Source organism: Antechinus flavipes, chromosome 4 (assembly GCF_016432865.1).
Source record: "Antechinus flavipes isolate AdamAnt ecotype Samford, QLD, Australia chromosome 4, AdamAnt_v2, whole genome shotgun sequence".
Lineage (NCBI taxonomy): Eukaryota > Metazoa > Chordata > Mammalia > Dasyuromorphia > Dasyuridae > Antechinus > Antechinus flavipes.
The window spans coordinates 167,801,738-167,823,344 of NC_067401.1; the positions used below are offsets into that span (position 1 = coordinate 167,801,738).

The 21,607-nt window shown below is 37.5% G+C and overlaps 1 protein-coding gene across 1 annotated transcript in view; it reads right to left on the minus strand.

The window, feature by feature from the left end:
- Window positions 1-2,847: 2,847 nt before the first annotated feature.
- Window positions 2,848-21,607, minus strand: part of CARD14 (caspase recruitment domain family member 14) — a 60,153-nt gene continuing 41,393 nt past the window's right edge. The window contains exons 13-20 of the mRNA XM_051996650.1: window positions 19,552-19,678; window positions 18,341-18,578; window positions 14,137-14,200; window positions 13,004-13,115; window positions 12,566-12,739; window positions 7,734-7,855; window positions 7,115-7,230; window positions 2,848-3,147 (exon numbers count right to left, since the gene is read on the minus strand). Of these exons, the coding sequence (XP_051852610.1) occupies window positions 2,940-3,147; window positions 7,115-7,230; window positions 7,734-7,855; window positions 12,566-12,739; window positions 13,004-13,115; window positions 14,137-14,200; window positions 18,341-18,578; window positions 19,552-19,678 (1,161 nt within the window). The 3' untranslated portion in view covers window positions 2,848-2,939. The remainder of the gene's footprint in view (window positions 3,148-7,114; window positions 7,231-7,733; window positions 7,856-12,565; window positions 12,740-13,003; window positions 13,116-14,136; window positions 14,201-18,340; window positions 18,579-19,551; window positions 19,679-21,607) is intronic.

Here is a 21,607-nt window from a genome sequence, read left to right on the forward strand (position 1 = left end):
AAAGCTTTCCTTCTTATTATATCCCTTGAATATCTTCCCATCTCCATGCAGTAGATGTATGTTGAACAGTGAAGACATAGGCCTACCTGTTTGGAGGTGGTGGTTCCAAGAGATCTTCCTCACTATCCTACCCACCAGCTCTGCCAAACTCTGTTTGGCATCAGATTTTGCTTTTACCATCATTGGTTCTTTCTGCTACAGAGTCCCCCATATAGAATCATTGTAGATTTAGAGCTAAAAGAGGATTCAGATCATCTAAACTGATTTTAGAAATTTGGAAACTCAGACCTAGACAAGTTAAATAAGGTGTCTAAGGTCACATGAATAGTACATTTTAGAACTGAGATTTGATTTAGAGTCAGAAAACTTGGCTTCAAAGCCTTCTACTACATTATGCTGGCTTTCTTGCTAATAAGTTGGAGTCTTCCCCATTCCCTTTTTTTTTTTTAATAACTTTTTATTGACAGAACTCATGCCAGGGTAATTTTTTACAACATTATCCCTTGTACTCACTTCTGTTCCGATTTTTCCCCTCCCTCCCATCACCTCCTCCCTCAGATGGCAAGCAGTCCTATACATGTTAAATAGGTTACAGTATATCCTAGATACAATATATGTGTGCAGAACCAAACAGTTCTCTTGTTGCACAGGGAGAATTGGATTCAGAAGGTAAAAAAATAATCTGGGAAGAAAAACAAAAATGCAAGCAGTTTACATTCATTTCCCAGTGTTCTTTCTTTGGGTGTAGCTGCTCTGTCCATCATTGATCAATTGAAACTGAGTTAGATCTCTTTGTTGAAGAAATCTACTTCCATACTGAGGTATATAATGATCTCCTTGTTCTGCTTTCACTTAGCATCAGTTCATGTAAGTCTCGCCAGTCCTCTCTGTATTCATCCTGCTGGTCATTCCTTACAGAACAATAATATTCCATAACATTCATATACCACAATTTACTCAACCATTCTCCAATTGATGGACACCCTTTCATTTTCCAGCTTCTAGCCACTACAAACAGGGCTGCCACAAACATTTTGGCACATACAGGTCCCTTTCCCTTCTTTAGTATCTCTTTGGGGTATAAGCCCAGTAGAAACACTGCTGGATCAAAGGGTATGCACAGTTTGATAACTTTTTGAGCATAGTTTCAAATTGCTCTCCAGAATGGCTGGATGTGTTCACAATTCCATCAACAATGTATCAGTGTCCCTGTTTTCCCACATTCCCTCCAACATTCCGTATTATCTTTCCCTATCATTCTACCAATCTGACAGGTGTGTAGTGGTAGCTCAGAGTTGTCTTAATTTGCATTTCTCTGATTAATTGGAGCATTTGCTCCAATTTGCTTTTACCATCATTGGTTTGGAGCATATTTTCATATGGCTATAAATAGTTTTAATTTCTTCATCTGAGAATTGTCTGTTCATATCCTTTGACCATTTATCAATTGGAGAATGGCTTGATTTCTTATAAATTAGAGTCAATTCTCTATATATTTTGGAAATGAGGCCTTTATCAGAACCTTTGAGTGTAAAAATGTTTTCCCAGTTTATTGTTTCCCTTCTAATCTTGTATGCATTTGTTTTGTTTGTACAAAAACTTTTCAATTTGATATAATCAAAATTTTCTATTTTGTGGTCAATAGTGATCTCTAGTTCTTCGTTGGTCATAAATTCCTTCCTCTTCCACAGGTCTGAGAGGTAAACTATCCTATGCTCCCCATTCCCTTTTAAGATGAAAAGAGTTCCCTCCCCTTATGCTCATGAGATCAAGTGGAAGCAAAATCAGTTCAGAAAATTGGAAAAAATTTTGGAATAGAAGGTGGGGAATAGAACCTGTGCCAAATTATAAACAGTTCTGAAAGCTCTGAGAGCCTAAGCCAATATGGTCTTGAGGTTAGCTTAGAGGAAGGACTCTACTTGCATCTAAATTCTGGAAGAACCTTAGGTTAAGAATTGGGAAAAGAAGAACTAAACTAACAACTATCAGCTGATCATAGGATCATACAGTTAAGACCTGGATGGGGATTTAAAGGTCCAGGCCCTACATTTTATAAATGGGGGGGAGGGGAGGGAGAAACCATGGGAGCCAGAAAAATATAGTGACTTGTTTAGTGTCATTGACAATAAATGACAGCCAAGATTCAGATTTTCTGAATAGTATTCTTTCTGCTAGCCCACAATGGTACAAAGTCAAGCCAGCTAACAGAAAATGGACAGTCCCAAATATTCAGGATTCTCTGCTCCCAGAGTACTCCTGGTCTTCAGGTGTTTCCAAACCAGGTATCATACATCCAGGCCTAGGAACCATTTCAAATACTCTTTCCATCATATGGAAATCATATTTACAATTAAACATTTTTTGTGTAACTAAAATTACATTTCTTTACCACTATGTGCCCTCATTATAGGCAAGCACAATGATTTCCTTGGCAGATACCAGAACAACTGACTTCCTGCCTTGACCAACCACTTAGCATGTTTAAAAGATAGAAAATAAAAGCATACCCTCTTCTAACCAGTTTGACTAAGACCAGATATTATAGAAACATCTTTACAGAGATGTCTCAGAATCCTTCCTCTGGGAAAAGAAGTTGGAGAAGTGATATACAATGAAGGGATATCTGCTCTATGAAAAGGCACAGTGCATCATATAGATAGATGTCTTGAAAGTATTAGTAAAGTTGCTATATATATTAGTTTTCACAAAGAAAGGTAAAATAAATTAGTTTGCATTGATTATTCAATTGCCCACCAAAGGCAGAAAAGAGGTATCTCTGTTTGTTTCTCCTTCCTTACACTATAGGTAAACCAGAACCCTGATTTGAAAGTAAATTAAAGTCTGAAAAAACTTGCAAAAAATATTTATTGGAGGGCAAAATGTGAAGGATTCTGCCATCTCTCATGAAGGAATGGGAAAAAAGCCCATGAAGGGGGAGACTATCGAGGGCTTCGTTCTATCCATACAAATTTCTTTTGCTCCTCAGCTATAGACAAGCGAGCACAGTTGACAAGGGAGTCCACATCACTCCAACAATCAGGAACTAGGCTAGTATATAAACAAGGGACTTTCTCTAGTTCAGCCTCCTCGCACTTGGCTGTTTCCAGGATTTGTTCTTCTGTAGTTCCAAGACGCTGCAGGGCCTTTCTGTTTTAATGAAATAGAGAGTAGGATGAATCTAGATAGAGCCATGAAGAAATCCCTGGAACACTAAATGTGGGGCTTTGTCCCCCCCTACTAAATGTGAGGGAAAGGGAAAGGAATGAAAGATGTATTCTCTTCTCCACCACCTGCATATTTAGAATAATTTTATGTAAGTGACATGTCAGTTTTTATAATATGGGTATCATCTCACCACTCATTTTGAGCACTCCCAAATCTAGGTCTCAATAGATCAAGCTGGGATATTCTTCCTAAAGTATCTTGGCTTAATGAACTAGCATTCTGAGATACCGTGCAAAGTATTTAAGGCCAAAGGTCATTGTGCCTCTGGGTCCCCAGGAAAAAGTACAAACATATTACTCATTACACAGTGTGCTCTGTAGGGAAAGAGTCATTCATATAATGAAGTGTTGTACCACACTTCCCTTCTAATTATCCTGCCTCAGTTTTCCCTAAATTGTTCTATCTCAGTTCCTAATTGTTCTGCCTCAGTCCCTGGTTGCAACACCATCCTTCCTTCCTGATCATTACAACATATATTTTGGGGCTGGCTACACTAAGATTATATACTATAAATGTTTAACCCAGATAAGGAGAAAGACCTTAGACATCATAACCCCAGACCTTCCCTTCTTATCAGAATGTTCGGTGCCTCCTCCCATTCTGTCACTGTTCTTCTTGATCCCAATTTATCATAATATACAGTGCCTCCCTGTTTTGGGCCAGAATTTGAAACAAGGTGTTAACTCAATGGAATTGAGAGAAACAATGCTTATGTTTACACCTTTGAGAGTTCACACATTGGCTCACACATTGGAGTTCACAAGTCCTGGAGAGTCACAAAGTTTACACCTCCCACAATCCCACTCTCTCTAAGGAGGAGTTAACCTTTGCATTTACACCTTTAAGAGCTCATATATAAGAAGCTCTTAAAGCTTCAGTCAGTCAGTCGGTCAGGTGAGGAGATTGAGAAGCCAGGAGTCAGAGTTGCGCTAGAGGCAGAAGCTGGCAGAGGCAAAAGACTAGCTCTCGTTGCTAGCAACGAGAGCTCTTGGAACCAAAGAAAGCTAACTGATCTATTTTGGAAGAGACAATAAAAGATTGGATTTTAACTCCTGGAATTTGAGGTGATTATTACTTGGAACTGAAACTAAGGCTGCCTCCAGAAAATCTCCCCAAGAAACCTGCTCCCAGAGAAAACGATCATAATTTAGAAAAGAAAAGAACACTACACCATCCCATACCAGAACCGGATTGATAGTCTGTTCCCTCTCTTAGTGCTCTGACTCTGCCCCTGCCTCAATCTACCCTGGTAGCTTGGAACCATGTGCATATATCATGGGACCTCACATTCCCTGGATGTGGATTTGATGGATCCTTTGAGACAGCCCCTGGGGGCAACATGCCCCCACCACAATCTCTCCTCAAATAAAATATTAAAAACTCTCTAATCTCTATCTTGCCTCAGTTTTCCCGGCATTATAGAAGGCTATTTTGTTTTAAAATTTAATAGTTTTTAATTAGAGCCTACTTTGTGTCAGGCATTGTGCTAAATTTTAGCCTTTATAAATATAAATAAATCTTCATCTGATTCCTCACAACAACCCTGGAAGATAAATGTTACTATGATCTTCATTTTACAGCTGAAGAAACTAAGGCACAAACTAAATGACTTGCCCAAGGTCACACAGACAGGGTTTGGACTAGGATTTGAATTCAAGCTTCCTAACTCCTGGCCTAGTGCTCTTTCTACTACACCAGCTAATGTTTCTATGCCGCTATGGAATAAAAATTTATCTGAGGATGAACTTGGGTCCTAGATGACTTCTCCAGTGGATTTTTAGGAGAAGGATTAAGTTTATTGTTTTAAAATAGAGATAGGTGACAGGAAATCTCTATTATCTCCTCCCTTCCCCCTCTCACCCCACTCCTGGCCCCCACATCATGAACTAAGATAAAAGTTTCTAATATTTACTTTTTTCTTGTATAAGTTAGTTTGGAGTACCCATGTTAATCAGAAATAGGGAGGGATAGAAAAAGAGCTATGATTTCATTGATAGAGGGAAGTCATAAGTTGTAATGTTCTGGCTAGCTCTCTGGAGGTCCTCCAAATGAGCCTTAGTTTCAGCAGAATAATCACCCCAAGAATAGTCAGGAATAAAGTCCAAAGTCTTTATTGTCTCCTTCACCTTCACCTAGGCTAGCTTTCTGGGGGACCTTCAGATGGCTCAGTGAAGAAGTAAAGGAGGACAGGCCAGCCACCACCAGGGTCTTTATCTTGAGTCTTTTCAAGTCTTTCTCCAAGTCTAACTCTGACTTCTTAAATACTCTATTACAATTAAATCCATTCATCATACTGAGTATAAGCCAATCATTATATCACTAGGGAACCATTATTTGTGGTAAGATTAAATCAATCATACCGAACTAGAGAACTACCAAACTAGAGAACTATTAATTACCATGCTTAACTAGACAACCATTCCCTTATCAATTCCATTGAGTTAACACCTTGTTGTAAGAATCCTTGCCTCAAGTATATTTCTCCAGAGTTCTGGCCCATTACAAATAAGTAAGTAAACTCTCTTAAAATCTGCAACTTAGAGTCTTAGAAAGTTGCCTAGAGACATGAAAGAGAACTAAATAATTTGCCCAGAGTCACACAGCTGTATATGTTAGAAGGGAGATTTGAAACAGGGTCACCCCTTTGTGGATCTGAAGTCAGCTTTTTATCCATATGGACAAATTTAGTGAAAACAGTGACCAAGATATTTGGTAAGGAGATGACAGAACTAATATAGATCCCCTTTTTACAGTTGTGATCTACAGCTAGGAAAGGATCTTAAGGATCTTCAATCATCCATTCTTCTATTTTCAAGATGAAGAAACTGAGACCCATACAAATAAAGCAACCTGGCCATGATCACATAGGTTGCAAATGACAGAGCTGAGATTTGAATAGAGTTTCCTTTTTGTACTTTTAATTAATACAACATTTATCATTTTGTCCCTGGTTCAGAGGTTATAATGACTTTTCATATAGCATCGTATTACTTTATCTAAAGACAAGCAGAAAAAAAATCTTTATATTTTAATTGATTGTGTTGCTTTAAATCTGCTTGTTCATTATTTCAGTGTGCAGGACATGCCTTTGTAATACCATGTCTATGTAATTTTCATTGGTAGAATTGTGATACATAATCATAAAATAGGAATTTTGGGATCTATATGACTGGTCATAGCATTAACAGGAAGCATTTATATAATACTTTATAGACTTTGTCATTTAATCTTCATGTGGGTCTCTTGTAAACTCAATTTTCTAACCTAAAATCTAGGATCCTTTGTCTTATACTAAACTGCCTTCCACCTAGTACAAGTAGCATGAAATGTGTCCTGAAAATCCAATTTTTAAGACACTTCAGTTGGAGAGCAGGAAGAAAGACAACACATAGGGACTCATAGTGAGAGAAAGCCCAGGACACAGAAAACCATAAGATTGCTACTGGGCAGATTGCCATTTAGGCAGAGGGAGCAAGAGAAAGGGAAGTAGAACTCAGTTGGACAGAAGGCATGTCAACTGCTCTTCTTATATGAACTAATTATTCTCATTAATTAGGTGTTAAATTTAGTTGTCTTTACAAAGCTAAAAGTATAAAGGCAATCAGTACCCTCTAAATTTCAATGCTTTGTGACAAAGTCCTGATCTATGCCCTAATTATGACTCTAGGCAGAATGCCTCTTGAAAGAACTGTCCCTTTCAAATGGGGAAAGAATCTGTAGTGTGTGTGTGTGTGTGTGTGTGTGTGTGTGTGTGTGTGTGTGTGTGAAGAGGAAGCAAAAGAACCTGAATTCTTGTATGTTTCCCTAGTCATCATTGGAATACATGCTATGAAAAGTCTGGTTCTAGAGGGAGTTATTAACCCTCCTATGCCCAGAGGTATGTACATACTTGAGTTTCTTGGCATTCTTCTCAGTGACAGGGATGTGGACAATGATAGGGAAGATCTCAGTCCTGTGCAGGGTTTGCACACAGTTCAGATTAATGTCCAAGAGACAGTGCATATTCTGTAGAAAATTGAAGAAAAGGCTATTGGCATTAAGGGTGAGAAAGGGAGGAGGGGGTGAATGATTGGAACTCTCAAGATCATCCTAGACTCCTTAAAGACTGAAATGATATTTTTCTATTTCTAGAGCCTCACATAGGGTTTTTCCCACAGTAAGTCTTTAATAAACACTTAGAGAACCAATCCTCCTGTGAAGAGAAGATAACTGATTCTGACTTGGACTTACTAGGAAAGCAATTGGAGAAATGTAATTAAACTCCAAATGGAAAGATGCAATCACCTATACAAAGCTATCATTTGTAGGGATTTCATTTGGCCATTGATGTACCATTTATACTGTGAAATGAGTTCGAGAATAGTTAAGCTTTTCTACATAGTTAGGTTTGGAAAAGTCTTAAACTCAACCCTCTCGGTGCGTTCTGCAGTGTTATGCACTGACTTCTCCAGAGTTGCCTTTGTCCTTCCTCTCTATTCTCCCATCTGCCTTATTGAACAAAACTCTACCTTGTGCATCAAGGACTCCACTGCTTGGTAGGTTACATAATTGTGATGGCTGGGGTCCTCTTTCTCATGGATTATGTCTCCACTCTGCCTTCGAACTTCATACTCTTCTTGGCTTAAGTATTCTGAGGAGGCAAAAAGGAATGGGAAGGATAGCCATATAAATGTAGGAGCTTTGTTCAAAAAGGGGCCACATTAGGAGGCACATAAAAATGTAAGTAAACCAAGGAGTGTATGGGAACCTTCCCGGAAGGGATAATACCCCAATGAAGTTATGGCTCCAAGAGAAAATATCATACACATAGCTTCAGCTGAGCCTTAAGTGGTCTAGAGTGATGGGGACTTTGTTTCAGGTTTTGCTTCAACTTCACCTTGTGACCCTCTTCTGGCCAACTCCTAGATTACTACTCCCAGTTACTCTGTATGCCTCTCCTTACCTTACCTACTGCCCAACTTTCATTCCAACTCCAGTGAGGGTATTAGGGAAATTCTCTGAAGAAAAAAACCATATCACCTTAACTGAACCACTCCTATAGATGAAAAAATTTCTTTATGTGACTGAGTTTAGCCCCCAGAGAGGAGTCTGTTCACAGAAAGCTCCCCAGTCTACAGAGATCTTTCTTCCCATATGCTACTTTTATAAATTGGACTCTTTTTCAAGAAAGGAAATAGCCTGGGGCTTGACACCACAGAGCTGTGAATGCTAAATTATCTACACAAATAGAAAATAGCTGAAGCACAAATAATCTTAAATAACAATGCAGAAACAATTTTCATTTGACTTTTAAATGAATTTGAGCCAGACAGGAGGAATGAGGCATAATTGTAGAGTTATTCCAATGATTATGCTTTGTTTATGTTGAGTCTTCTCTTCAGTTCATTGCTGTAGTTTGGAGAACTTTTTCAACTTGTCATTCAGTGTATTAGCTATTCCTTCCAGCTTTGCATCTAGGTGGCACTGTGTATAGATAGATCAAGTCTTGAGTCAGGAAGATACATCTTCCTGAGTTCAAATCCAGCTTCAGATACTAGTTGCCTGACTTGGGTAAGTTACTTAACTCTGTTTGCCTCAGTTTCCTCATCTGTAAAATGAGATTAAGAAGAAGATGGCAAACCACTCCAAAATCTCTGCTGAGAAAACACCTGAATGAGGGCGTAAGGAGTTGGAAATCATTGAAAGGACTGACAAATCAGCAACCTGGCTTTCTATCATCTGCAAATCTGATAAGCATCCATACTTTTATCCAAGTCATTGATAAAAATGTTAAACAGTCCAGAATCAAGAGCCGACTTCTAAGGTACTCCACTGGATAATTTCTATTAAGTTGACATAGAACTCTTAACAACTAACTTTGATCTTATTTTACGAATCTGTTCAAAAAGGAAATAAGATTAGTCTATTCTTAACCAAAATTAAATGGGCATTTTAGTATGACATGGCATACACTTAGTTACATATTACTAGAATTCTCTTGCTCCCATATCCCAATTGACATTATTTAAATATAACATTTCCAGTGAGCAGTGGAGAAGGTTGGCCCTCTCTGCCTCAGCAGCATGGCAACATTGGCAATGTGGCAGCTTTTGCAGGAATTTCATCTAGCAGAGCCTGCTCGTGAGTCCCTGATTACTTTTTTCTCTTTTGATATTTGTTCTTCATTTTCTATGACAATGGCTGAATCTTATATTGTGCAGATCCAGGCATGGTTTTTTTAGGAATGAAAAAAAAAAAAGCATGTCATTTATTTGCAGAATCCATTCTATATATTCCACAACTTGGATTTCACAGGTTGGGGAAAAAGTATACCAGGAGTTAAGTCCATGAAACAAGCTTTACCTTTAGTGATTTTTCATTTTGTTTTGGCTTTCATTGTGTAGAAACTCGAATAGCTAGTTGAAAAATGATTGGTTGAATGGGGAACAAGAGCTGGTCCTGGTTGCAGAAAGATCAGAGTTCAAATTCTGCTTCTGACATATATAAGCTATGTGACCATGGGCAAATAAGTCATTGTGACTTATTTGAGAAATTGGTTCTACTCTTTTTAAAAAAAATCAATCAATCAATCAATTAATTTTAATACATATTGCTTTATGAATCATATTGGGAGAGAGAAATCAGAACAAAAGAGAAAAATCTTGGGAGAAAGAAAAAACAAACAAACAAAAAGAAGTGAACATAGTATTTGCTGATTTACATAGTTCTTTTTTTGGGTGCAGATGGTATTTTCTATCCAAAGTTTAGTGGGATTGCCTTGGATCACTGAGCCACTGAGAAGAACCAAGTCTTTCATAGTTGATCATCATACATTCTTGCTGTTATTATGTACACTGTATTCTTGGTTCTGCTTGCTTCACTCAGTATTTGTGTAAATCTATCTAGGCCTTTCTAAAATCAGCTTGTCCATCATTTTTTATAGAAATATAATATTCCATTACCTTCATGTACCACAACTTATTCAGTCATTCCCCAAATGATGGGCATCTACTCATTTTCCAATTCTTTGCTATTTGGTTCTACTCTTGATTGGGATGCTTTCTACTTGTTTCCTGTTGAGCAAGTTCTCTCTGAAACTTAGTTTCCTCATTTGTAAAAAGAGTGTGTTGGATTAGATGGCCTCTGCGGTCCTTTCCTGACTTAAAATTCTAAATACAGGCATGTTTTTATCTTCTCTGTCAAGCATTGTGGGAGAATGCTTTGATTTATAATCAGACTTTTAAAATTAGTTTTGTTATTATCAGTTTGATTTGTATCATTAAACTCAAAAAGGGCTTTTGAAATTCCAGTGTATTTTTTTAAGTGTATTTTTCCTCCTTTCAAAATCTTTTCAAAAACAATGTTATTTTTGCCATCTGTTTCTTTATTAAGTAACACTTCTAAGGTTTATATTAAATATAGAGTTTCAATACCTTTAGATTCTTTGGCTTTTCCTTTTTTGGATTTAAGTAATTACATTTCCTCCTATATTTTCACCTAGTTCTTTGAATCAGGATTAAAGGATAAAGTTTTTCTTATAATTTTTATTGACATCTTTGGTTTTTGTACTTTATTATAGTTTCTTCCAGGATCTTTCTCCCAGAGACCCATACCATATAATAAATAGTATTTTTATTAGGATAAAATTATAAAGAAAAAAAGAGGAAAAAAGCAATATACCTAATCAAGACAAATTTGAAAGTAGAAGTAAAGTTTTAACACTTGTGAGCCTCCCACCTCTACAAGGGATAGGATAGGAATGTTTTCCCATATGTCTTTCAAAATCTGTTTATTCTTTATAATTTCACAACATTCATTTTGGATTTGTGGGTGTACATGTGTATATATGTGCATGTATGTGATAATATGTGTGGTGGTTCTTCAATTTACATTGTGATAGTTATTATGGATAGTGTTTTCATCTGCTTTTTTCCTTCTCCATTAGTTCATGTAGATCTTCCCTTGCTTCTCTATATTCATCATACTCATAATTTTTAATAGCACAGTAATTAATATTCCATTATAATCATGTACCATTCTTTGTTTAGCCATTTCCCTATTGAGAGGCATTTATTTTGTTTCCAATTCCTTACTAAAAAGTATTGAAATAAATATTTTGCTATATTTTCATGTGAAATTTCTTCTTATCAATGGCCTCCTTGGGGTATCTGACTCAAATATTATTGATATTTTAGTACTTTATTTGCATCATTCCAAACTGAAGGATATTTGCTGACAAAGAAAGAACATGATGTCTCATTTGCTTTTGATGTAGTATTGGCGCTTAACAAAAGCATTCATATCTTCAGTCTATTTTTTGCACCCTTGTCATTTGTCCACTTAAGTGGTCAGTAAAATCTTCACTGAAGCATTGTTAATATTTATAATTCATTTCAACATATTTTTCCTTTTTGGGATCCCAAAACATGGAGAGCCACTCACTTTGCTGTCCTCTGTGTCAAACTCATCATTACAAGGTGATTTTGAGTATGGATAGCATAGAATTCTATGCCCACTTACAGCGCAGTGACTGGTATGTTAACCCAGTCAGTGATACTGCCTGAGCCATTGGAATAGCTGATATTCCAGAGTTTCTGCCAAGATTTCATTGCTACTTAAATGGTTTTAGGATACATAAAATCTTCATAGTATATCACCCTGATTTCTTTCATAGCTTTTCCCTACCAATCACTTATCAGGAAAGAGTTGTATTAATTTCCATTTCTGGATTCTCCATCTACCACCAGCACTCAGCAACCTCCTTTGAGGTTCATAATATTCATATTTATCACCCAATTCAAATCCTAGCGGTTATCTGAGTCTAATCTAATGGTTATTCTCCTTTCTTAACAAGTCTATTTCTTGGCTCACAATCACCTTCCTCTCCCCTCACATCCATATTGGGAGACTTTAAAAACATGTCAAATACTTTAATCTGGTTCCCACCTTCAGTTCCTCAGTCTGCTCGTTTTGCATGTCACACTCCTCCACTCCCACCTCACCTACATACAAAGATGGTGACTTTGCTGTTATTCACAAATGTTCCACTTCCATGATCAAAAATTCTGAAATTCTTTTAACTGATCAGGCTCCCATCATTCCTGCACTCCCTATTCCTTACTTCTCCCAAAACTAATTTTTTTGTCCTCACCATGTCTTCCAATCCCTAAGTCTTTCAGTACTTTCCCAGGTCATCATCTTTGCTCTGACTAGACATGCATTCATTAGCCTCTCATAATATATATTTTCTTCACATTAGAGAAGTACTGAGATAACAACAGTGACCTGAATCCCAGGAAATTATGTTTTCACTGTCCTATTGTTTGGCTAACAAGGCAGATGCTAAGAAGGAGGAACGTACCTGTTGGGCATTTCTCAAAGTCCTTCAGGAGGCTCAGCTTCTCACTCAGAATCCTCCCAATCACCATAGGCACAAAAAGCACAGGCCGAGGTCTGATTGGTTTGTAGGGTTTTACCCGTGTATAAGGAACTAGTGTAAAACAGCTCTCTGCCCAAAAGCCTACCATGGATGAATCTGTGTAAGGAAAAAGTAGTGTGAAAAACTGGGCCACCAAGATTACATAATCTCTTCCTGAAGCTTTTCTCATCATATTTCTTTTTTCCAGTTTTTTCAGTTGTCTATTATTCTTCAGTTTTTCATGTTTCCTCTTTATAACACAGAGCTGGCCACAGGGGAATGTTGACTCCATGGTAAAATTTAGCTCTGGGAACAGTCCCTTGCTTAACCAGGAGCTTCCCTCCCTGGAAACTCCTTTTACCATTGATGAACCTTGCATACCTTCCAACTTGCTGGGCTCAGTCTGGCTTCCATCAGAGGAGGAACACAGTTGGTTGACCTTGCTCTTGTCCATGCTTACTATGCGTACTAATTTCTGTTGTCCCCCAGATGACTGCAAAAGCATTAAATGAGAGAGAAAGAAAAGGAAGAGATGGAGATTAAAGTTCCAGAGGGTATGTTGAGGGATTCCAAAGTCTTGTGTCCGGCAAATCTTCCAGGAGAGTAAAGGCCAATGTTGACGCCATTGTGTAGATGTCCCATATTGCCTCCCTCCCCATCCTACAGGTCACCTGTAAGTCTCTATACTTGTATCATGGGGTGGATATAAGGACTAAAGAACCAGGGGCTACAGGGAAAGAGCTTTAAAGAGGGATGGAAAGAGAGAAGCTCTCAGCTTGGTGGCCTCTAATCCAATCCAATAAACAGTTATCAAGTGCCTTCTAGAAGCAAGGCATTGTGTTAGGTGTTAGTGATGCAAAAACAACAACAACAAAATATAATCCTTTCCCTCAAAGAGTTTATGTGTAAAATTGGAAGAGTTGGAAATGAGAAAAACCAAAAGAAATAAAAAATAGGGTGGAGAAACAGAATGGTAAACTGAGGGCAAACAAAACCAGAATATAATCACATTAAACATTGTATTATATGCAGACACACAGAGTTGAGCCAGTAAATAAGGCCTGTGTATCTATGCAGGTAATCACAGTCAGGATTATTGGTCTCTGGAGTTAGCAGACCAACCTCAGAACTCTGGAACTAGAAAATAATAGCTATGAAAAGATACAGAAGAAGATACAGACTATTAGAAATCTGGATAAACCTTCACTTAGGATGGCAATTTATCCTTTTCACAAAAAATCATGCTACAGAAAGCTCCAAGCTCCATCTTAGGAAGCCCCATAAAGAAAAAGTATTGTGGCTCAGATTTTTGTATCCACATTCTAGTACCCCATTTTAGAGGAGATCAGGAGAACAAATGGGTCAGGAGAAAACAACTATAGAACAAGAGGAAAGAGTCCCAAGGGAAGGTCAGGCTTTTTGTCCCAAATCCCTACTTATGAATTTTTTTGTGACCTGGGAATAGGGACAGCTAAAATTAGTATAAATGTTCCTGTTCCTGCAGCTTTCCCCACCTTGCGGAAGACTGTGCTCTGCTGAGTCATGTCCTGGATGAGGGTGATGAGTTTCTGCTGAGCCCTGCCACAAAAACAAAAAACAGTGAATTGGTGACTCAGTCATCAGGAACTCTGGTGTTGGTGAAATCATACTCAATGGGGAACTGTAAAAAGAAGCTGTTGAGGGAAAAAGACTGGGACCCAAGAGGATAGGATTTGTCCAATTTACTCTAGAGTATAGTGTGATATAGCACACCTCTGTGTGGCAGGAGTTACATTCCATGGAGCAGGCATGGGAGGGGGCCTCCAGGGATCATACCATGGATCATATGTAGGAACTCTCCTGGCAATTTTCAATGACATGTGCGGCTTAAAGAGCATGGCATTTAGAAATGATGGACAATTCCCTTATTGTTCATTAAGTAAGAAAAACCATGGATTCATTGATTTTCTTTCTGGAAGGGTAAAAGCAGCGCTAGAACCCTATCCCTACCCCTTAAGTATGGCAACTATTCCCAGGTGGCAACTAGATCAAGGATACAACTAAGTGAGTTTGAACCTGAGCCTCTCACTAACTTAGTGAGTTAAAAAAATTGGAGCTACTGGATCCCTCAATCAGAGTTAGCAAGTGAATATTCTACAACTCTGGTGCTTTTTGGAGATTAGTCCAATATCTGGGCAGGGTTTACATAACACAGGAACCTGGATAGAATTGTTTAGACAGCACAGAACTAAGGTGAAATTTAAAATAACTATTTAGTAATGCTGAAAATTGCTTTGTGTCTAATTTTCCTCAGCATTTTAAAGAGCCAGACACAATGAAACAAAAGAATCTGACTTTGCAGTAGGCAGGATCTGCCCAAGGGCAACCTCTCCCTCTTCACCTTGGACTCATTTGCCTTATAATTGGCTCTACATGACCCTTTTCTGGAGCCCCAGGAAACATTATTTAAAGCTTAAGTTCAACTCTTGTCTTGGGCTTCCCCAAAGTGGGGAAGAAAAAGGTACTAAGTATACAATATATATCAAGTATAGGACAGCTATTTATTTCCTCTACACAAAAGAAGTGCTTAAACACACAAGCCGTACAAAGATGCACTGTGATTAAAAAAAAATAGAAAGGTAATTAACAGTATAACAATTATTGCTATCATCTTTAGGGAAGTTACTTTTGACATAAACTGTGTCCCCCTAATCTTTCAGGGGGTGGACCTGGGATAGAGAAACCCTAAAATCTCTACCCCATCCCTATCTTTGGGAGGAGCCCCACCCTTCTGTTCCTTGGGGTAACTCCCATGGGGATCTTCACCTATAATTCAATTGGAGATCTTGGCCTAGGGCAAAATCACCATCCTTTATTGAATTGAAAATTAGCCCTTAATCTCCCTAGCCTCAAACCTCAGAAGACTAATAAAAGAGGATTCTGAACCCCAAACCTTTGCTAAAATTCTTAATAGGATTTGGCCCACTGAGAAGTTGTTTCTTCTCAGTGTAAACCCATGTTTGATAAAAACCTACCTTTGCTAAATTCCTTTTGGAAGAAAACAGCCAAGTTGTTTCTCAGTGTAATAAACTCATTTTTTTGCCACAAAACTCACCTGCATTTGGGACTGTGAATTCTTTCACAAAAAACTTGTGATACAGGTTTGGGTAATCTCTCACCCTCATTTCTCATACCTCAACATTTTCACTGTCTGATAATTCCTTACAGGTTTGTCATCTAACAAACCAAGTATTGAACCCAACCTCTTGCTGGTGTTTTCCAAAAGCACTGGAGTGTAGAACACTTACTCGCTGCCACACTTCTAACTGAGGGACCCAGGAGCTCCAATTTCTTGAATTCACTAGGCTTTCTCCAGTGTTAGATATATCCATCTCAGAATCACTATTTGGTTATTTATTTCAGTTTGGGAAAGAAACATAAAGCAAAAAAGGCAGCCAAAGGTCCATGTTCTGTTATGCCACAGTTTCCTTTAATTGTTTTGCCTCAATCTCAAATCAAAATTTCAAAGGAAATTGTTTTTCCTTTGATTGTTCTGCCTCAATCTTCTGATGGCAACCCCCTTTCCTGATCATTAGAACTGAGATAATTAGGGCTGGGAGAACTGGCTACTCTGTCATTCCAAAGAATCATAAAATGCAAATGGGGGGCATATCTCCTATCTAAGACTCAGTGGCTCGTAGGCTTCCCCACTTATCAGAATTTATGATCCTTCCTTAACCCCAACTTGTCAGAATTGTATTTATGGTCTGTTCCTGGAAGTTCCCAGTCACCAGTGCTCACCCCCACCCTGCTTTTGTTTCCCTGATTGCTGGAGCCCTATAAAAGTCTCTGGAATTACTTACTCATTGCTGGATACTTTGAGATAATAGTCCTATTCAGCGGCTAGGGGAAACATGGATCCTGTTTTGCCCCAAGTCCAATCTCTCCTTCTAAATAAAATATTAAAAACTCTCTAATCTCTATCTTGCCTCAGTTTCTCCGGCATTACAATTCAAGCTTATTTAATTGAAGCATTGTTCTAGGTTGCCATATTTCAGGATTTGGGAGTAGGGGGGAGGGCTGGCTCCAGCATTGTTTACAGCCTTCCAGAAAAGGCTCAAATAGTACTAATTCACTCAGCAGCTTGAAAAAAAAAAAGGAATGGAGTAAAGATCATGCCTTATTAAAGCTCCACTGAGTCAGTGGATCTTCTTAGTGGAATTTTTCATCATTTCAAAGTGCCAAGCCTTTTTTTTTTTTTTTTAAATTTTATTTAATAATAACTTTATATTGACAGAACCCATGCCAGGGTAATTTTTTTTTTTTTTTTACAACATTATCCCTTGCACTCGCTTCTGTTCCGATTTTTCCCCTCCCTCCCTCCACCCCCTCTCCTAGATGGCAAGCAGTCCTATATATGTTAGATATGTTGTAGTATATCCTAGATACAATATATGTTTGCAGAACTGAACAGTTCTCTTGTTGCACAGGTAGAATTAGATTCAGAAGGTAAAAATAACCCGGGAAGAAAAACAAAAATGCAGATAGTTCACATTTGTTTCCCAGTGTTCTTTCTTTGAGTGTAGCTGCTTCTATCCATCATTTATCAATTGAAACTGAGTTAGGTCTCTTTGTCAAAGAAATCCACTTCCATCAGAATACATCCTCATACAGTATTGTTGTTGAGGTATATAATGATCTCCTGGTTCTGCTCATTTCACTTAGCATCAGTTCATGTAAGTCTCTCCAGGCCTCTCTGTATTCATTCTGTTGGTCATTCCTTACAGAACAATAATATTCCATAACATTCACATACCACAATTTACCCAGCCATTCTCCAATTGATGGGCATCCATTCATTTTCCAGCTTCTAGCCACTACAAACAGGGCTGCCACAAACATTTTGAGTGCCAAGCCTTTTAAACCACACATGTTACTTGAAACTGTTAGTAGAGCTTTTGCACCTAACCTATTGGAAAATCCCTACAGGCCCACCTTCATTCATTTTCCATTTATTGCAACCCTTGCTGTAAATGTATCCAGATAGCATCTAACATCTCATGGTCTACTGCTTCAGAATATTGCTGTTTCTTGTTCTAGAACAGATATATGGCACTGTAATGTTTGACCTTTTACTTAAGCATGCTTAAATATAGCAATCTAGAGTAATTTAGATTAGAAATGCATTCTCAACAGAATAATTGTATTTGTCCATGATTCTATGATAGATCCTAGATAGATAGAGATATAGAGATACAAAGCTTATATCTGCCCTAACCTTATGGAACTGCAGACATAGCAGCTTATAAAACATGCACAAACAATTACACTACACAATAATATAGGATAAATGCAATACAAAGATGCCTCCAAAAGGAGAAAGTCATTGTTAATAGGTACTTACAGGTAACAAAAAAAAATTCTTTATGGAGGAAGTTGTTCTAATCCTTTTAATTCATTTGCTTGTGGCTTGGAGTCAGCTAGACCATGACAGAAATGGGAAATCTTCTAATATCCTAAAGGGACCTTGATTTGTTCTCTGGGTACCATAGAATATTCTGGACAAAGTTATACAAAATTAAGCCCAGAAAACATTCTTTAGGGATGCATCATACTTATGCAATACCTCTGAGACCATCAGCAATATCCTGAGTTGGTATTTAGCATGTAGTAGATACCCAACCAATTTTTGTCCAATGAATGAATGAGTAACATATTCATTTAGCATAGGCAACTTACTGTGAGTAGTTGGGGATGGTGCCATGATCTGTGTCCTTCATGCTGTACAAATTGACTCGATGGGCGTGCCAACAACTTTGGCCTTGATACATGGTGTCAGTGACATGCAGGATGTCATTACACTGCACCTGTAGTTCTCCATCTGCCTTTCTGTCCATGGCCAAGTTGACCCGGATATAAAACGAGTCCCCTGAGGTGGTCACTTTATTCTCTATGTCCTGGACCAATTTCTTGTAACCTGGCAATAATGGGAAGGGCAGAAAGAACAATGAAAATGTGAAAAGGCAGTGACATGATAATCTGGAGGCTAGAGATGTTAGGGTAGCATACTTTAGAATAGCTAACAGTCAAGAGAAAAAGACAGTTATGGTTGTTTTTCTTTTAAGCTCAAAGAGAACCAAAATGTCATCACTACATTGGGATGAAGGTACAGTGTATCTGACTGTGGCTGATCATACCAAGATGAGCTCTGCCACAGGTCAGGCACAAATAGCCCATGAGAACATTTGGAGTGGAGATATCTCTAAATTTGAGCATCTCATATGATATTAATATAAATTAAAGTTTTGGGACTAGAAGAAAACATAGACCCCATGTAGTTCAAACCCTTTATTTTGCAGATGACAAAAGTGAGGTTCAAGAAATTAAGTGGCTTACCTAGTCACACATTCATTAAATATCTGAGACAGTTTTAAATCAAAATCCTCTTATTCTAGAAGTAGTATTCTTTCTACAATTCATTAATATTGGAATTGGTAGAAGGATTTCTACTGAAATAGATAGATAGATGACATATTGGATAATAGTGAGCCTAAAGCCAGGAAGTCATGAATCCAAATCTGGCCTCAGACAGGTATTAGCTGTATAACCCTGGACAAGTCACTTAGCCCTGTTTGCCTCAGTTTCCTCATCTGCAAAATGGTAAACCACTCTAGTATCTTCTCCAAGAAAATTCCAGAAGAGGTCATAAAGAGTCAGACATGACTGAAAAAGATTAAAGAACAAAAACAATGATTTCTATCTATCTTATTTGCCTGTAGAGACTAAATCTGGTCCTGCTCTATCCTGACTCTGGAGATGAAGGAATAATGAGTTTGCAATAACCAAAGGAACAGAATCTTGTGGAGAATGATATTTCAAATCAAAAGAGTAGGGAAGAAGAGCATGGTAAAACTTTGAGAAGGAAATAAAGGATTGAAAGGATTCTGTACCTTCCATGTTGATCTTCACAGATAGGCAGCAGAACCCATTCACCCTCTTGAGAAGTCCTACTGCCTGTTCCAGAGTTGTATCCTCCAGAATAGCCTTGAATGCGATTTCCTTTGAATCATAATCCACCTATGAACAAAGCCAGCAATACTTAACTTGAGATGACAGTTCAAATCTGTCAGAGAATATAGTCAATGCAATTCAGCAAATACTTATATACTTATTATGCATGAATTTTTGCACCATTAACCATCACAAGTCCAAAAATAGCATTCTACAATGCTGTTGTTATCCTCTAGCAGTCCTTTGACATTGGCTTCCACCAACTTCCTGATTCTGTAGTGCCTAAGAGACAATGGCCTATTAAGAAAAGGCAGCCTCTCTGTTCACATGTTCCAACCATAGTAGAACTCATACATAAACCATACTTTTGTTATGTTCTTCATAAGGTAAGACATATTATAGATCTAAGACTTCTGACTACATTCATTCTTGAGTCTCTAACATAAACATGTTCATGAGAACAATGTAGAGCTGAGATGGTATTTTCCTTTATTTTCCAGAGTCAAACAATTAGGTTCTTACTTGAAGCTAATATTAAGGCAATTTTAACATTTTTAACATGATCTGCTAATTTAATTTAAATACTTGAATACAAATCTAAAATATCACATGGTTAAAATACTGGAGAGATTGCTGAAATGTAGTCAAATTTACATTGCTTGGTTCTCTTATGTATGGTACCTTATATAGGAATACACACTGTAGAATGCATAGTGCTGCTTTATTTGAGACATGGTAACTATCAATTTTTATTGATCTTTTTCCATTAAGATATCCTGCTCCTATCTAAGTTTTACCCCAGTGTGAAACCCTACCAAATCTGTTGATCTGGTTATTGTTAAAGTTAGGACAATAGAGAATTAAAACTACCATTATACGGGCTATGCCCACTGTCCAGTAATTTATTTTAAATTTGAATAATTTCAAATCATACAAAAAAAATGAACAGCAATACTTTGTTTGAATCCTCTCTTCTGTATACTCAATTCCACAATATCCAAATACACAAACCTCTGAGAAGGGAAATAAATATACATGGATTGGAATCATGGTGCTCTTTGTTCCTGAATAGAATGGTCCCACACACACACAAAAAGAAAAGCACAGGATATAGCACAACATAAGGGCATCAGATTCTATTTTCAATAACATTACTGCTTCTGACTTTGTGACTTAAAGTCATCATCACTCAGACTCATTGGCATTCTACAAACTAAGAAACTCAAGAAACTACAATCAGTTCACAATAAAACCCATATATTACAGTTTTCAAAGGAAAAAACAGACATGTCCAGAGAAAGATGCTGAAGAACAATAGATGTCTGGAACCATATTACTCTGTCACCCAAAGGTCACATTAGATCCATCTCTTGCTTTTCTTTTCAGATAACCAATTCTTAGTTTCAGTATATAATGGAACATCCTTTAACAAACTCTAGTCCAGAGATCTTTGCTTTTATCTACTGCTTGCAGAGTAGGAGTAAAGATGATATGCTTCTTAGGACCCCTGAAAATAGGTACTATCTTTTTACCCCATAGTTCAACAACTGTCCACAGTCAATGGTTATAGTAATGAGAGAAAGAATAAAATAGAAGCAATAAATTGAAATTGATTCCATTTGAAATTTTAGTATGAAGGATCAAGATTAGCAGCAGTATATTTTTTTCCCTTTGAAAAAATCTTTGTTCTATAGGATAGTTTACCTCGCAGACCTGTGAAAGAGGGAGGAATTTATGACCAAAGAAGAACTAGAGATCACTATTGACCACAACATAGAAAATTTTGATTATATCAAATTGAAAAGTTTTTGTACAAACAAAACAAATGCAGACAAGATTAGAAGGGAAACAATAAATTGGGAAAACATTTTTACAATCAAAGGTTCTGATAAAGGCCTCATTTCCAAAATATGTAGAGAATTGATTCTAATCTATAAGAAATCAAACCATTCTCCAATTGATAAATGGTCAAAGGATATGAACAGACAATTCTCA